The following is an 18,515-nucleotide window of genomic DNA, read 5'->3' as shown; positions in this document are numbered from 1 at the left end:
CATATACTAATAATTTCCTTTACTTAAGACAGGACATAGATAATCAATATTTTATCAGTGCCAATCGAATTAACGTTGACTATTAACGTAGATAAGATAAGCGCGTGTGACAATATTGTTGTGTTTTCCATGTTAGCACAAGTGTTTTTTTTAAGCTAGAAACAATGCAATATTATTAAAAATACTATCGCTAAATCGAATACTCTCGCGTGTTATCCCTAACTGGGTAGGCAGAGGTGCGTTTCTGCGCCAATTGTTATATTTAATTAGGTAAAGTTGAGTGCTAGAATGGGCAGCGCTCAGTCATACCCCGGTTTAACGGAAGAACTGCTGGAAGAGTATGCTTCACTGACATACTTGAGCAAAGGAGAAATACTATAGTAAGTACTTGTGTTATTTTTGTGTATTATCAAATAACTATGCAGTCGCTGCGCTGCGCTGTCTGCCCAGGATGCACTGGACGTAAATAGGCTACAGTGATATACATTAAATACTTACTTACTTTTACAGTCTTATGAAGAAATTCTACTCGATGAGCCCTGAAAAAATTGATGCAGACTTCCATCACAGATTTCACAAGGACGAAATACTTGCAAAGTTTCCAGTTTTACGGGTGAGTCACAGAGGCCGCTACTTAAGCTATCACCATCCAATCAGAGAAGCTTTATTTAAATTACAAAGACAACGTATTTCTATGAAATTACCCTGAACATTCATAGTCACACGGCAAATACAACACACTCGTGATTTAACGAATATTCGCATTCGCGAATATTCGCATTTTTTTGGATATTCGCATTCGCAAGATTTTATGCGAATGTTTTGCGAATATTAGTAGGTACAAAAACTATTTGAAAATAATGGTAGGTTAACAAAATCTAAATCCATTCGTCTATAACTTTTTTAATACAAGTTATCCTCTTAATCACATTTCCAGTCTTACTTTATCATTTGGTATTATTTATTTACTTTGGGAAATGAAACTTTAATAGTTTCATAAGACATAAACTCTTTAAACAAACAAAAAGCGTATTTTGACAGTATACAGGATTATTTTCACGTAGACCTGATCCTTTCTGGAGGTGACCTGAACATTTCCAGTCGATTGAACCCTAATGTACCTACCTATAAGGCATAATCCGAAACTTAACCATTTCTAAGATATTTAATATTTAAGTTTTTTTTATTTTTTTATTTACAAAATGTTATGCTTAAAACCGAAAAAAACTAGCCATATTTCATTTTTTTAGTTGTTTAGCATAAGTCACGACACTTTAATAAAGTAATTAAAATAATCAAATGTGCATTATTTGACTTAAATTAGACACAATACCTCAAAATAATTAAACATTTATAAAAAAATTGTCTAAACGTAAAAAGAAACAAGTTAAATTAAAAAATAATATCATATGACAATTTTTTGTGCACTTCAACTTAAAAACATTATCAACTTATAAGCTTTCAAATAAGACATTTCAATATCAAATCGATTTAGGTATCACCAAGATATGGCCAAAACAACCAGCACAGGCGTAAAAAGTGTGATTGTTTTCAGTCCTGTTGACTTTAGTATGGAAACTCCGCCTTATCTAGTTGTTTTGGCCATATCTTAGTGATACCTAAATCGATTTGATATTGAAACATCTTATTTAAAAGCTTATAAGCTGATAATGTAAAAAAAACTTTAATTTTAAATATTTTAGAAATGGTTTAAGTTTCGGACTATGCATTATAGGTTCAATAGACTGAAAATGTCTTCCTCTATCACCTCTTGAAAGGATCAGGTCCACTTACCAATAACCCTCTAGTGTCAGAACAAGACAGCCATAGTTTTAAATACCTTTTTTTAAATGTTTCGTGTAATGTCGTCCTCAGAAATCGCACACAGTCGCTATGTGTCGTAACAGTTACGGAGCTAACTAAAGTGTTACTACTTTTACAAAAAACTGCGACTAGTATTGGCTAGTCTGATTCGGAATGCGCCTAGAACGTAACGTACCTCGTTCAGTACGAGACTGCCACAAAACCTTACAAATGGCTCCAAATTTTAACACAAACTGAATATTCGCATTCGCATTCGCGAATGTCGATATCAGATATTCGCATTCGCATTCGCATTCGCGAATGTCCAAAAATACACATTCGTTACATCACTAACACACACATTGATCATCCAAGATCCGAGAGTGAATTCCTGGATTCGAACCCAGAGTCAACGCTTTGACCTATCTGGCACTGCCGGATCAGATAGATGGCGCCACGTTACGTTAATAAAATGCGTGTTTTGAAACTATACAAGGCCAGAACGCAGAGGTTGGGACTGCTCGCGTATATTTTCAAATTAAAATGGTGCCATGATTTACTTGGAAGTATACAAGGCCATTACGCACTAATCGCGTATATTTTCAAGTAAGTTGGGCCAAAATTATGGCTTGAAAGTATACTGCAGCAGTTACCACTGCGTACTAATCGTGTATATTTTCAAGTGCCAAGCGGCAATGCGAGCACTTGAAACTATACGTGATTAGTTACCAGGTAGCCCTTTTGAATTGTTGCTCTCTCTTTCTTTCATGCGAAATAGTAATAAGTCTATTGCTTTCCAAACATTGCATCATCATTCCGCACTTGGCATTGTTTTCGTAACTTTTTTTTTGTTTACATCGTACAGTTTAAAAGTAAATTGATTTAAATGAAACTGTTTTTAATAATCAAAATTATCTCAGAAGAGGGTGTTGAACAATTCATAAAAGACAATTACTTACGGTGAATTCAAAACTTGATGAAAAATATGTTTGTAATAGGTCTATAGGGTTAATACCTACTACACTCACGAGCAATGAATTAGTCCAAGTAGCAAAAAGTCAATACAAAATGACAAAATTTTTTAAAACATTTATATTATAATTTGATCAAAATTTACGTTTTTAGTTGGTTATAATATTTTGATGCGCTGTTAAATGTAATGTAATATTGCCGATGGCTTCATTAAGCTAGTCTTTTCCGTTCAGGAGCTATCGTCACTGGAACTTTTTCATTGCTCGTGAGTGTAGTAGGTATTACGCTTAATTCATATAAATAATAAGAGATTAGTATTCTTGCTTGCAAGTTGCTATGATTGTTATAAATATCAATTTATCAATCAAATTAGAGCTTTTTCATCTTTATTTATAAACATTCTATAGGTATGATAGGCAGAACAAGTAAATTATAGTCATGTACATTTACCTTAATAGTTAAGTAAATCAGAATCAGCATGTAGGTATAAATTATATGCGACAAGTACCCCAATCAAGCAATGTGCGTAATAGAAATGTATATTTTCAAGAACGATTCAGAAAATCCCAACTTGAAAGTATACGCGATTAGTACGCACAAATCGTGTATATTTTCAAGTAAAATATTATTTTTTTTCACTTGAAACTATACAGTGCTAGTACACTATGGGTGCGTTCTGGCCTTGTATAGTTTCAAAACACGCTAATAAAATATATAGGTATTCCTTTTTTTTCAGAACAATCCCTTTCATGACCGACTCTTCAGGGTGTTCTCATCACAACGAGACAACTGCTTCTCATTCGAGGACATGGTGGACCTCTGCTCCGCCATGAGCGCAGAATGTCCACACGAAGTGAAAGCTAACTGGGCTTTCAAAATCTTTGGTATGTAGGTATTAGGTAAATGGAGGAATAACTTGTATTCTATTGGAGTACTTAGTTCATTGTTTATACTAACTTATATCTTATATAACATCTCCTACATTAATTATAACTTTGTTACTGGCCGCCATTTCCTGATTGATTCTTTATCTGTGCGAGATATATTAAAGTATATCTGTGTGAAACCTCAGTTGACTTTCACAAATCAATCATTCTCATCATCATTCTAGATTTGGATGAAGACAATCAAATATCCGACATGGACATCTCGGACATCATCGACCGGTTGACCTGGGACCCCAGCAGCCCCCAGAATGTCCTCGACAAACAGTCCAAGAAAAAGATTGCAGATGTTGTAAGTGTATTAATTTATAACCCCCCCTTACGCCAGCCTACAACTGATAGCTGTAGCTACCTACCCTCTAACTCACTAACTTTTTATATAATTTTGGTATTATTTATAGTTAATCGATTATGCCTGTTGTATTTCAGATACTAAAGGAGATCAAACTAGATGGCACTAGTAGTATTGGCATCAACGAGTTTCAAATAATGTTGACCAAAATACCAGAGTTTAGAACGGCTTTCTACTTCCGATTATAAATAAAAACTTTTTAGTATTACCATTTATATACATTTTATTTTATTAATATGATACATGTCCCTTGTTCTATGAGTTACTTAGTTATTTTTTCATAGCGTGAAAGTGTCGCCATCTAGTGTTGGAGATAGGTAATGCCACATGAACCATAGATGCAGATGACAGGATGTTTATGGCCATTCGCGCTTAGCACGAATCTGATAAAATTTTGCACCCTTTAAATTCTTCATTAATTATTTTTCGTCAGTTATCTAGAGAAAGCTAAACAAGCAGCCTTATTATATCTGCCGGCGAGCGTGCGGCTAGGCAAGTCTGGCATCCCCGCCGTGCGCCCCGTCACACCTGGCAACACCACCGGCTGCTTGTACTTCACGTGGTACCCGGGGTAGCTTAGGTACACGCTGCAAATAATGTAAGATTAAGATTAAATAAATTACTTGAATGTAATAACTAATGAGTTCTCAACTACTCGAAATTTGATAAACAGAACGGGCTACCGTAGGTGTAGGTACCTAGGTAAATGAGGCACATATTACTTTCCTAACTAAGTAAGTGTCTATGTTTACGGCAGTGGAACGGGAGGGATATATAGGGGAGAGTCGGTAGGACGTAACTATTATTATTACTTATCAAAAATATTGGTTGTTGGTGCAGTTGGGGCAAAGTAAGCCCTGACCCCTTATAAATATATATTATCATTGTGACGACCGAATGGCGTAGTGGTTAGTGACCCAGACTACTGAGCCGATGGTCCCGGGTTCGATTCCCGGCTGGGGCAGATATTTGTTTAAACACAGATATTTGTTCCTGGGTCTTGGATGTGCCCGTAAAATGGCAATAGGCCCGCCCCCTATTACATTGGGACTAACATAACTCTGGCGAAAAGTGGGTGCAGCAGTGCACCTCTGCCTACCCCGCAAGGGAGTACATTAGTACAAGGCGTGAGTGCGTGTTTTTTTTTTATCATTGTGACTCTGAGGGTAATCAGGATTCTTTGCCCTAGGAGGATACTTACGTAGTCATATCCTTAGGGCATTGCCACATTAGTTCCGGTTCAAGGAAATAAGTCAGCGGGTGGTACGCTTTCGGGTAGCCTCTGTAATAATCCCTGTGACGTTGGCACGCCTAAAGAAACGAAAATGAAAAATAAATATCATGCAAATGATTCTAACTAGCTATCTATGTTCCAAGCCCAAGCACATTACCACCGTCCATTTTGATGATGAAAGTTCATCAACGTCTTATAGTAGTACTTAGTGCCTACCTCATAAAATGTTTCAATTTCATGTTGCCTGGCATTATCTATAAATAATATGTTGTCCATTTCTGATGATGAAGCTATCACTTATTAATTTATTGAAATCTAAACACAAAATAAATGTTGTGTTTGCTTTTCCAAAAATGCGAGGTTGTTATTATTCTGAGGTTACTCATGGCAAAGCAAAGATCAGAACAAATCCTACGAATAACGAAGCTCCACTTCAAAAGAAGCGAGGCCATTTATTTATTTATTATTATTATTTTATTGCACAGAAATGAACATAATTTTATAAGAGTACCTTCTGCTCTAACGAGAACGAGTAGCTCCTCATTTTCTGGCGAACGAAACAAACCTCTATTATTTCTGCTAGCTGTGCATCGTGGTGGGAACGTTAAATGACATGAACTTTATCCAAAGTGAAATCTTATTATATACATATACCTATATTAATATTGTCTTTAAACTTAAACTTTAATGATATTTACTTTTGTATCTTTTAATTTTAATTTTATAAATGTAAATGTAATTACGGGCTTTTTACACCTGAAATAAAGATATATTATTATATATGTATTTTTTGTTCTCCCTCTGTTGAGGTTGAGGGGTACGTTTAATATCCAGATCACGCGGGCCTTAGCCAAACGTAACCGGATCGGTGATGCAGGATGATGATGTCAGGAATTTCCTTGTGATGCGGCAGGTGTTCAAGATTGTGGCTTTTTGTAGAAGGTGGATTGTGTAGAGTGGAATTTTCAATATTTCTAGGCTATTTTTAAGGGTTTTGGGTATGATTCCTGTTGAAGACAAGACTATGGGGACTATATGGACTGCATGTACTTTCCATTGAGTTTTGACTTCTATTGCAAGTTCTTTATATTTACTGAGTTTCTCAGATATGGTCTTCTGTATGTTGTGACTATTTGGTATGGCTATATCTATGAGGAATACTGTGTTGGTATTTTTATCATGTAATGTGATGTCCGGTCTATTGTAGTGTACAGTTTTGTCAGTCAAAATGGTTCTGTCCCAGTAAATTTTGCATAGATCATTTTCGTTTACTGTGGAGGGTTTGTATTTATAGTATGGAGATTTTTTGGAGATAAACTGGTATCTATGGATCAAATTTTGGTGTACTATTGCAGCTACTTGGTCATGTCTGTGTTTGTAGTCTGTCTGTACCAATGATTTGCAGGCTCCAGTAATGTGCTGTATAGTTTCAGATGCACTGTTACAGTGTCTGCACATATCCGGTTGATTATTTAGTTCTTTTGTTATGTAGGTACTTCCGGTAGTTTTTTGTGGCTATTACCTGATCCTGGATAGCGAGCATGAATGCTTCAGTCTCAGGGAATAACTCTCCTCGTTTGAGCCAGCTGTTCGACTCACTCTTGTCAACGTGGGCTTGGTTGAGTTCAGCCCTGTGACGTCCATGTAGAGATTTTTGTGACCAGGCAGATATTTTGTTCTGTAGTGTCGAGACTTTTTCATTTATTTGGGTATTACGATTTTTCAGGTTTAGGGGGGTATATTTGTCATCTATCTTGTTTATAAATTCATGCAGTGTGGATGTCTGGGCATTGTGGTGAAAATATTTCCTTAGGTTTGATATTTGTGTATTGTGCAGATTTTGAATATCTATGATTCCTCTTCCTCCTTCGCTTCGTGGCAAAGTTTGTCGTTGTATTGCTGATTTAGGGTGGTGCTTTCGGTGTTTGGTTAGGTGCGTATTAATGATCTGTTGGAGTTTTGTTAAATCTGTCTTAGACCATGAGATTACACCAAATGAGTATGTAAGGATTGGGATTGCAAATGTGTTTATGGCTTTGATTAAATTTCTAGAGTTCAGATGGCTTTTGAGTATAAGGTTCAATCGGTGTTTAAATTTTTTTGTGAGTTCATATTTTGTACTTTTATGGTGAATTTGTCTGGATTGGTGGAAACCTAAGTATTTGTAAGTGGAGTTATCATCTAACGGTTATTATTATTATTATTTCACTGTGGCACCCCTAATAAAAATACTATAGACAAGACAGACCAAGACCATCGACAAGACGAAGAAATGTCAGATGTCATGTCAACAACAAACGTCAAAACAAGATTCACGATTTTTTGTTTTCCTGTTTCATTATTTCCGAGATTCCTCAAAAATTTCTTCTTGTAACCGTGGTATCTTGATTGTAGTTATTTATTTGTTAAATCCAAGCACCCTGTCGTGAAGCATTTCGAAATTGCTAATTATATTGAATACGTTGTTATTTTTGGGTGTACTATTTTTGTCCGCTCTGTGCTCCACATTCGGGACATGAATATAATTTGACAAGCAGGAAAAGAATGTGCTTCCTGGATGGTAAGTGATGTTTTATAAATTAATTACTAATTACCGCTGTGCACATGGAAACTAATTTGCCACATAAATATGTCGTACTATTCCGTATTCGGTCAAAGTCGTACTTTTTACGCCACATATTGCCGTGTTTTTACGTAGGTAGCACTCTGATGCAGGTTTTTTACTATTAAAATACCAGCATTTAGGTCCAAGAAATTCAATTAATAACATTCAGCTATCACAGGTCCAAGAATTGTTTTTAGGAATTCTTATTGGATTCCTTGTTATTATGCCCAAAGAGTTATTGCTCCAAATTCTTACTAAACAACTATATTAATTATGTTAACTTACATATCATTACAATCAAACATTTTGTTTACTTTTCTATCCATGATAAAGTTATGTATTATCACTTATCATTATACTCATCAGTAAGTTACTTAGTAGTTTCTTATCATTATGTTATCAGTGTCACTCGGATTACCAAAAACTTTCATGAACTGTTAAATATTGAAGTAATTGGGATTCATTCACATAATTTACCCTCAACACTTGTTTTTATGGAAGAGAAACATGCACACAAGACTGAGTCTTCAGCCTCAATACTTCTTACAAAAATATTATGTAGGTATCTATTTCTGCAAGTATTTATGCGAGTAATGACTATTTAACTTGTGATTTATTTATTATAAAAACAATAAAATATAAAAATATTTTAACAAACCTCATACAAGAAATAAAGTAAAACCAAAAGTGAATACATTAGAGAGAACACAAAGTTAGACACAGTTATAAATTTTCTGCAACAATAGAAAATACTCATTTGACAAATTAATCTCAAGATTTGCTAATGAAGACTCTAATTTAATCTGTTAAGTACTTAAGGCAAGTGTATGATATAAACTTGTAAGGTGAGTCATACACTCACAAGTACTGTATGGTACTTAGCTAGGTGGTATGAAGATACTTTGAAGGTCAAAGGTAGTAAACAACCATGATCAAGGTCTTATTCAATTGTTGGAAGTAATTCAGTCTGTCACCTCCATTTTAACTCATATATGGAAGATTATCCAGGATACCTCAATACATTCTTTACATAAATAAAGATAAAATACTCTGTATTGCACATAAACAGAAACAGTTTTCAGTTTCACAAACATAGAACAGAAAATAAATATAACAATTGGTGGCCTTATTAAAAGTAATCTCTTACAGACAACCACATAGATAATAAGAAAAAAAATAGTTAATGAGGGTAACATGTGAAAACAAGAGATATTTGCATAAATTGTAAAAAATATTACAGATGAGCAGCATATTAAATGTAAGTATGATTCTCTGTGTGATCATTAAATTAATTGGTGAATGAGTCACAATGATAAATGCAGGCATGGGCCATTAGCTAAATATTTCAGTGCAGCTCGCAAGAGTTTAAAAAATATGTAGCTATACTTTCTAGCTTATCTCTACTATTTAATTATTATCAATGCAACACAGTACTGTGTGATTCCATTCATCCAAAGCATGTTTGATAATAAACTACAATGTTTTAATGAATACAATAAATATTAAAAAAAAAATAATAATAAAAAAATAATAATTTAATAATACAATAAATATTGTTTATTTATAATTTAGGATTATGAGTCAATTAGGTAAGTAGATATATTATAGGTCTGCCTTCCTCATCAATCCCCTATTGGCAACCTGTAACATCAGATAATACTTATTGCAGATGGATGTATGCCATGCTACAACAGTTTTTCCCTGGCACTTGCTTTATACCGATCCTGTTACATTCTATCCAGATGCTACTTAATAAAACTAAAATGCCTAAATCAAGTCAACTTGTGCAGTGATGATCACCGCAACTCTATTGCAGCACATCATGCTTAAATTACTATCACAACCAATCATGGCCCCACTGCTGGGGCATGGGTCTCCTTGCAATGAAGGAAGAGTTTTTTGTGTTGTGCGGGTTGGTGGACTCCAGCCAATTTACTATGCAGGTGCTTTTTCAAAGGCGACTTTTTCCAACAGCAGACCTCACCCAGCAGTGAGCCCCTGTGATGGTGATGACTGCGAGCGGCGCCTCCGACGCGCTCCGGGAGCGCCTGCCGGTGCTGTGGCGGGCCATCGAGGATGCCCACTACAGCTACCTCGAGACTGATGACAGCCCGGAGAAGATACAGCAGCGGACCAAGCTGGAAGGTCAGTTTTTGTCACTAGGTGACATTGCTAGCCTAGTTCAAATAATTAGGGCGTTGTTGATAAGACTATGGGATGGAAGAATTTTTCACTGACATGCTATATGTATAGGAAGAGAAGAAGAGAGTTGTAACTCACTTTTAAAGAAATCTATCATGTGGCTTTGAGCAATCCTTAAAAGTGATTGGTAAGACTCTGGCATTGCAAGGGTCTTCATTTAAACCTTTTATAATTTAGATGCTAGAAAGTTTGATTACGGTAATTTTTGGCAAGTCCATAGTGTACCTTACCTAAACGGTAACCTTATCAATATCCCATCTACTATTATCGATTCGTAACGCTTTCGCTTAACCATTATATTGTTCTCAACGACAACAACTAGTCATGGCTGATTAACCTAGTGAGGAAACGGTGTGCAAACACGTAACAATACCTAATATAACGTAACTATGTACCTCTCTTAGAGTCCCAGGATTCGATTCCTGGGCAGGGCCTCAGTGTGTCTCTAAACTGTAATTTGTCAAGTTTTTTTCAGTTCATAGAAAAGAAGTGTGATCAATTCTTACCGTCATATAAATCATGTTAATGGGATATTGAAAATTCTGGAGAACTTCTTGTGAACTGTGCAGATACTTGCACATCATAATCAGCTCACCCTAATGATAATATTGACAGCCGCTGCAACAACTTTACCTTTCTACCAACCAATAACAAACTCTCCTATCCCCAGGCTACATAATGGAGTACCTCTCACTAGTGCCGCACGAGTGCAAGTTTGGCCTGGCCGAGACCGGCAAGGTGTTCCAGAGGACTATAGACGAGCTGCCAGACTTCAACGCGTATAGGGCCGGGCTGGGCTGGGCCGCGCTGGCTCGGTATGCGGCCAATCTGCTGGCGCAGCCGTGGCGGAAGGAGTATAAGACTTTGCGGGTGAGGATGGTTTGATGTTTTTGTAGATGGCGCTGGAGTTTGTAGCATTAATTTGACTCCAAGACCCAGTTATAATATATCTTCATTGGGTATACGTTTCGAGGTACAGTGATAAAAGCATGAAGCAGAACTGAAAATGATAATTACTATGATAACATCGATTTTTATAAGATTGATGTTGATGTATTAATTTTATGCATGTAGTCATTAAACTTTTATAAGTTTGATGTGTGCATTATTCGATTTTCTGTACGTATAGCGAAGAAATAGATGCACCAATATCAAAGCCGTTTAAAGGCTATTGGCACTTAGTTATGTTTCAAGCCTTTCAGACCTTATTATCATCAGACAATAGTAGAATATTCTAATGATGAATCAATAATGACTATATCTAATGATCAATTTTAGATACTTAAACCAACCCCACCCCATTCCAGCTATACAGCGGCTACTACAAGCACGAGATCGAAGCGAACATGGTGGGCGCGGAGAGTCTGCTGCAGGCGCTGGGCTACAGGGCGGCGGGCGGCGCGCGCATGAGTCTGCGGGCGCCGCCCTGCCCCGACATGGTGGCCGCCGTGTCCCGCGACGCGCTCATTGCGCACTGCGAGTGTATTGTGAGTCTATATACCACTATATACTATATATCCTACTGTACTAGATGCAAATGGAGATGGATAGGACACGTTCTAAGGCGTACTGAAGACGTTCCAAAGGAAGCGCTGACATGGCACCCCGAGGGCGGTAAACAAAGACTCGGCAGACCGCGAGAGACATGGCAGCGCTCTGTGAAAAAGGAAATGGGCCAGGCGGGGATGTCTTGGGCGGATGTCTCTGAACTGGCCCAAGATCGTAAAGAATGGCGGCGCTTCACTTCGGCCCGTTGCTCCCCAGTGGAGATTGGGAATAAGTAAGATATACTATATATCCTACTGTACTAGATGCAGTAGATAGAAGCGACATGGTGGGCGCGGAGAGTCTGCTGCAGGCGCTGGGCTACAGGGCGGCGGGCGGCGCGCGCATGAGTCTGCGGGCGCCGCCCTGCCCCGACATGGTGGCCGCCGTGTCCCGCGACGCGCTCATTGCGCACTGCGAGTGTGCCGTGAGTCTATATACTACTTTATACATGGAAGTAGAAAAAAAGGCGGAAGGAATATGGCTAACTAAAAACTGAAGCACCCTAAATAAGTCACTTTCATTGTTACGACGAGCCCGACACACACACATTCACACTGAAAGTAAGTCTGTTTGCCACCGCGCGCCAATCCCGTCGCACCTACGCACCCACACACTCTCATGTCGCCGCCATTGTGGTGCTTCAGTGGTAAGCGAGATTCCTTCCGCCTTTTTTTCTACTTCCATGACTATATATCCTACTGTACTAGATGCAGTAGATAGAAGCGGACATGGTGGCCGCCGTCATAGACTAATAATACACTAATTAGTGTATTAGTTTATGCCGCCGTGTCCCTCATTGCGCACTGCGAGTGTGCCGTGAGTCTATATACTACTATATAGTGTGCCGTGAGTTCTTCTTCTTTCGTGTCAGTGAACATGCGAATTTTTGAATTTGTCCAGACCAAAAAGAAGCAACTTTTATAGCATTCTGGTTGGCCTGCCCCCGTATTTTGTAACTTTTTGAGAGTTAGCAACCGGTGATAATTGGTATCAACTTAGAGACTTATTAGCCGAAAACACCAAAAATCTTAGTGAAAGAAATATGCAAGAAGCCTAACAATATATCCTTACATTCAACATAAACGTTTGTGAAATCAGATAAGTCAGTAAAAAGTTATTAATTAATAATGCTCTAAGTTGGCAGCCATTTTATACCAACCAACCCCACTCGGAGTTACAAAATAGGGGGGCTGGAGTAAGTCTTCCCGAGTGCAGGTGGAAGGGCGTGAGTTTATGTACTTACATCCTAGATGCAGTGGATAGAAGCGGACGTGGAGATTGCGGAGAGTCAACCCATGCTACACAGCATGGGTACTACAAGTGTATTTAGACTGCTTCATTATGTATAATGCCAGATATCTACAAGGCGATATTAGGCAACATTGCGCAGACAGACCTCGTAACGTCAGGATCATTAGGTTCGGCTTCCGTTGACGTACGATATCGACATTTATACTATTAATAGGTACTCGGATTAACAGGGCACGTTCCAAAAGCCCGCTTCACTCAACGTGTACCCACTTCAAGACTTACTTAAAATGCAATTTACTCCCAAAGTAATATAACCCTCAACCTAAACCACAGAGGTTAACAACGTCTGTATGTTTCAGATAATGTGCCGCGTGTGGGAGCGGCTGTGGGGCGGCGGCGCGCGCGTCACGTGGGCCGACGTGGCGCGCGAGAGAGCAAGACCCTCCACCAACGGACATTATGGAGACGGTATGTGGATAGATTTGTGTTGTAGCTGATTAGAGAGATGATAGCATCTTTAGAAGGGAGTTATGATTCCATCGCTGGACATATAGGCGTCTTCCAAGGTATGCCACTAAATAGTCTCCTCGGTCTTCCTCGTCCAACTATATATGGCTAGGTATATGGGATTAAGGTTGTCGGTCCAGTGGGTAGAAGAGACAACATCTAAGAACTAATTGTTATTAAATTAGTATAGTTTCCGGCGCCAAAGCGTCAATCCGAAGAAAACTATTGCTTTCATACTTGTACTTGACCCTCTTAGTTAGTTCGTAAATTGTCTATTGTGTATTAAACCAAACAAAATCCACTTCCAGGCTCATCTGAGATCTACTCGAACGTGCACCCAACAGTCGAGGACGACAGACAACGCCTGCCCGAGATCAAGCACCATCCGAGCAGCCTCAACCACCACCGACCCTACCCAGACGAGGAGCCTATAGTCCCCATGATACACCCCCCCTACATGGTCCCCACCACCGTCGCCCCCAACATGATGTATCAGATGCCACAGATGCATCCAGATGTCCCCGTCACCCTCCCGCAATGCAACCCCGTGCCAATGATGACCCCTTACGGACCAGTGCCGTATTACTACCCAGTACAAGCGCCATACATGATGCAGACTCCTGTATACGCGCCGATTAAACACGCAACTAATATACCGGTTAATGGGTACCCGCCTGCACCACAGTATAGGTACCCGGCGGTCCCGACCGGCCAACTTATAGAGCTGGATTCGCCGTCTGTGTACGAAAATGGGAAGTATGATAGGCATAGGGATGATGATAAAAGGAAGAAAGCAAGAGCGCCAGCAGAAAGTTCTAGAAGGAATAGTACGTCGAAGTCTGGGTTTAGTGACGTTTCGCTACCTAGTCTACCTCGCTCGGATACACAGCCCGCGCTGAGCAAAGCCAGAGAAGACGGTATGGGTACCTATGAGAGCTGGGACTATGTGTTTAGGAACTTGTCCAGTAAAGACCAGGATGTATGCGAGAACCGCAGTCGGTATTCCCCGTCTCTCGACAGAGATTCACGCACCTTAGACAGGCTAGACCGGGACGAGAGGCGGTCGAAATACCAGCCGACTACGCTGGACCTAGAAGATGGTCTGCAAGCACTAACCCTTGACCGGTCGTACGACGATGAGGTCTACAGGACGGCAAAAGTCAACGAGAATCTGATGAGGCTAAAGCAAGAGCAGGAGTCGAAAAGGGTTAAACACGTCAAAAAACAAGTGAGTGAGGAAAGGAAGAAAAAACCGCCGGAGCCAATAGGAAACCCTGTTTCTGACGCTTTGATAAAAGAGAAGACGGCAGCTGATAAAATAAGGTTGCTTAACAAGAAGGATGTGAAAGAAAGGAAGGAGGTGTTGAAACAGCAGAATGGTTCGGCGTCCACGGCGGAGATGAAACGAGTGAAGAAAACGTTGAAATCTGTTAGCGCTGAAGGAGACAAGCCGGCTAAGAAGTCTCTGGAAAATGGACACCATAGTGCTGCGCATAGCTCCAGAAATTCACCTGGTAAGTAATTAACTATGCGTTACTATCCTCTATACGTTAGCTTCATCTTAATATCGATTGCATACTTGCTCTTGCATTGCATTGCTCATGATTGTAATCCCCGAATAGATCAGAGGTTTCTGAACCTAACTCAGAAGTTTATCTATGTCTATGATCTTACCCTAAACATCCGCGGCTACATGATGCCATGCCTTTATCTACTTAGATAAATAAATTTATCGATGCCATGCAGTGGGGTCATGTTCTCTCTCTCTCAGCCTTCTGTAGTCCACTGTTGGACATAGGCCTCTCCTAACGATCGCCACCCCAAACGGTCACCCGCCATTTGCATCCAGCGGCTTCCCGCTACCTTCCGCAGATCATCAGACCAACGGGTTGGGGGGCGACCGACACGCCGTTTGCCGACACGGGGTCTCCACTCCAGAACCTCAGGGGAACCCTAGGGGTCAGGTTTAAAGTTCAAAACGGAATTAAATATATTTTATGTTTTCAATTCCAGGTCCATCAAACCACCAACAAAGCAACAGTTTCGATCTCAAGACGCATCTAGTCGTGTCACTAGACGACGTAGACTCCCGCCGCTCGCCGCCCAAACCCAGCCAGCCTAACGGGGACTTCGACACTCGCAGCGTTTCTAGTCAACACAGACACACACCAGAGGTCAACCACTCTGGTGACAGGAAGGATAAGTGGGAGTGTGGTACTTGTACCTATTTGAACAAGGGTGCGGCGGTCGCGTGTGAAATGTGTGGCAAGTCCAAGAGGGGGCCAGAGATTCAGCCGCTGACTTCTGGCGGTAGGGAGTGCCCTGCTTGCACTCTTGTCAACAAGAGGGATGCTAGGTCTTGCGACGCCTGTGGCACTAGTCTAGATCATTGCCCGACCTATATTTGAGTTGGCAAGACATCTCAAAAGGTTTTGCGTTTCGGGTAAGGCCTGGGTCTCCTATTTACGCCGTAGGTCGCGTCCAGCGTCACGCCGTAGGCCGCGTCACGATGCTCACTATAGAAATGTACTGATGCGGTCTCCCTCACACGCCGACGTTAGCGCGTAGACGCCGTAGGTAGGCCGTAGGACGTTGATAGAAACGTTTACGTCAAAGTCGGACGCCGTATATAGCATAAAATAGGAGACCCAGGCCTAAACGGCACAAGTTTACGTTGCGGTTTTGTATTATTTTTGTATTTTTAAAAAATTATATTTTCGCTCAAATTTAAGACGGACTTTTTGCTTCGCTTTTAACCGATGGCATCTACTAGCATTTTTTGTTGTTGTTAAATCTTTTTTTTGTAAGTTATGAGATGAGGCTCGGATATGAAATATGCGTATTGTATTGTATGTAGATAAGCTTTCCTTATGTCAGATTTATCTAAAATGTTATAAAATATCTGGCCTAACTGTAGGTCGGTTTCAAAATTACGGAATCGTTCTTAGATAACCTATTTACCTGAATGAAAGATGTTAATGATAAGTTCTTATTCTTACTTTATTTTCCTGTTACTTATACTACTACTTGTTATATATTTTATCTGTTGCTTTGTAAGACAGGGTATAATTATATTGAATCGTAGAGTTTTTATCACAAAGTTGGAATTAGTTGAGTTTCTTAGATCTTTGAAATCACATAATCTAAATTATCTCAAAATTGTTATTTTAATTAAAACAAAGCCTATTTATATAATGATAGTGTTCGGTTATTCGCCTTCGAAAATGCTTTAATCTTAGTATGGATATAGATAACTAATGCTTTTAATTTTTCGTTATAAATTAAATTATTGAATCTGTGTATATATTTGTTAGAGTTTGTATAAAGTAGTATTAAATTATTTTTACTTAGAGGTCAGAAAGTATGTCTACAACGTAATGAAAAAATTAAGAGGTGGTTGAATGTTTATTTAGAATACAAATAAAAGATATTGTCACACTGTACAAGAAATATATGTATATTTATTGATTTAATCGTAAATATGTAACTTAAAACTATGTCAAGTGATAGTTGTTCACGTTTTATACAAACAATGTAAACTTGCACAGTGTAAAATGAATAATAGTCATAGATTAGGCAAATTAAAGCACTGAGGACGTGTATTTTTCTATAAAAAAATAAATATAGTAGATTTTTTCATACAAATTGTGCTTCAGCCCTAAGATTATTTGGTCGCTGTATGGACATTTCGTTGTTGCGATATTATTGTAATTACTTACATAAAAAGATAACACTATTCAGATAGAAGAAAATGTACTAAATTAATAAATAAATATTGTTTTATGAATATATTGCTTTCATTTCCATAAGTAAATGTACAGTCAGCTGCATACGTAGCTTTACATTTGTACCTTGTCAAACTACCTACGTCACAAAGTTTGGATGAATGAATAGGCAGTTGGTGAATTTGACAAGGTACAAAAGTGTTAGCTACTTGCAGCTGACTGTACCTTTGATACAAATTTATAATAATGAACACAAGTGGGAGGTTTTCAACATAGCTATTTACACATTATAATTATCTTACCGAACCAAGGCAGGCTTACACCAATTTTTTAAAAACATAGCTTATATTTTATGAGGTAAATAACAATGACTAACTACCGACATAGTTACTGGAACTGCCTCGCGCGCTCCCAGAGATGGTACTGTATGTATTCCTCGCGCCACTTCGCCGTACATTGTTCTCAATAGGAAACTTATAGTAAGGATAGTATGCACCGATTTTCTTATTGTAAACTAAATAGGGTGGGGGGTTACCATAGTTTTTATACCCTGACCATGATCTATTCGCTTGTCTTTTCACTTTATTCTTCAACTTGTGTTTAAATCCGTCAAGTTTAGCCCCGTGTATTTCCTTCATCTTTCTTTTGTGTGCTTCTCTGAATTTAGGTGTATTTTTTTGGTTGTCAAGCAGGGTTGGAGGTGCCTTTTCGGCTGGCAAGAATGTTTTGAGTGGAATGACGCTGAGGTTTTCTTCTGTAGGTTCTGTTGATGATGCTACTGTACTGTGTACGATGGCCACCGCCAAGAGTAGCTGAAAAAAATATACTATGGTAAGTACATTGATTTACCTACATGATTATGAAAAATATCTAGCATAAAAATTTGAAAATTAAGTGAAATGATGAAATTCACTGATGAAGTTCTAGAGGGTTGGCAATATTGCCTTTCATTTTGTTCGATTGATAAGTTCAGGAAACACCAACGGTAGGTACCCATAACATCCTAACTAATATTATAAATGCGAAAGTAACTGTGTCTGTCTGTCTGTCTGTTACTCTTTCACGCCAAAACTACTGAACGGATTGAATGAAATTTAGTATACATATGGTATAGACCCTGGGAAAGAAAATATGGTACTTTTTATTCCGGAATTCCCACGGGAAAACTTTTTAAGGCGAAGTGAAGCTCGCGGCACTGCTAGTTTTATATATATGTATGTATGTATGGTATGGTAGGTACTTACCCGTAAAACTTGAAGATTATCCATGTAAAACAAAGTAGTCGAAACACAGGCTCATGAAATATTCAGAATGTTCAAACTGTCTTCTTTCTCAACAGTGGTGAAAGAGTGAAAGCTGACTGAACTTGAAT

The 18,515-nt window shown here is 38.8% G+C and overlaps 3 protein-coding genes across 5 annotated transcripts; 2 read left to right on the top strand and 1 right to left on the bottom strand.

The window, feature by feature from the left end:
• The first annotated feature begins 89 nt into the window (after positions 1 to 89).
• LOC105382829 (calcium and integrin-binding family member 2) lies at positions 90 to 4,282 on the top strand. Its single transcript, XM_011552781.3, has 5 exons — positions 90 to 380; positions 511 to 613; positions 3,512 to 3,659; positions 3,887 to 4,011; positions 4,149 to 4,282. The coding sequence occupies exons 1-5, from the start codon at positions 289 to 291 to the stop codon at positions 4,257 to 4,259; spliced, it is 579 nt and encodes a 192-aa protein (XP_011551083.2). The 5' UTR covers positions 90 to 288; the 3' UTR covers positions 4,260 to 4,282.
• A 217-nt stretch (positions 4,283 to 4,499) lies between these two features.
• LOC125489976 lies at positions 4,500 to 5,650 on the bottom strand. The gene is made up of 3 exons (XM_048627840.1): positions 5,522 to 5,650; positions 5,273 to 5,382; positions 4,500 to 4,658 (listed from the first exon to the last, which is right to left on the bottom strand). The coding sequence occupies exons 1-3, from the start codon at positions 5,579 to 5,581 to the stop codon at positions 4,505 to 4,507; spliced, it is 324 nt and encodes a 107-aa protein (XP_048483797.1). The 5' UTR covers positions 5,582 to 5,650; the 3' UTR covers positions 4,500 to 4,504.
• A 1,923-nt stretch (positions 5,651 to 7,573) lies between these two features.
• On the top strand, positions 7,574 to 17,205 carry LOC105382863. 3 transcript variants are annotated; one of them, XM_048627784.1, is made up of 8 exons: positions 7,574 to 7,865; positions 9,888 to 10,055; positions 10,783 to 10,982; positions 11,420 to 11,599; positions 13,271 to 13,379; positions 13,727 to 14,932; positions 15,432 to 15,862; positions 16,074 to 17,205. In XM_048627784.1, the coding sequence occupies exons 2-7, from the start codon at positions 9,914 to 9,916 to the stop codon at positions 15,824 to 15,826; spliced, it is 2,232 nt and encodes a 743-aa protein (XP_048483741.1). In that variant the 5' UTR covers positions 7,574 to 7,865; positions 9,888 to 9,913; the 3' UTR covers positions 15,827 to 15,862; positions 16,074 to 17,205. The 3 variants fall into 3 exon arrangements, with proteins under 3 accessions (XP_048483741.1, XP_048483740.1, XP_048483742.1); XM_048627783.1 differs by having other exon boundaries at positions 9,885 to 10,055; XM_048627785.1 differs by lacking the exons at positions 7,574 to 7,865; positions 9,888 to 10,055; positions 10,783 to 10,982; positions 11,420 to 11,599 and adding an exon at positions 11,925 to 12,084.
• The last annotated feature ends 1,310 nt before the right edge of the window (positions 17,206 to 18,515 follow it).

The sequence above is a fragment of the Plutella xylostella genome, chromosome 19 (genome assembly GCF_932276165.1).
Source record: "Plutella xylostella chromosome 19, ilPluXylo3.1, whole genome shotgun sequence".
NCBI lineage: Eukaryota > Metazoa > Arthropoda > Insecta > Lepidoptera > Plutellidae > Plutella > Plutella xylostella.
The sequence above is the reverse complement of the archived record's forward strand: the minus strand, read 5'-3'. Positions and strand labels throughout refer to the sequence as shown.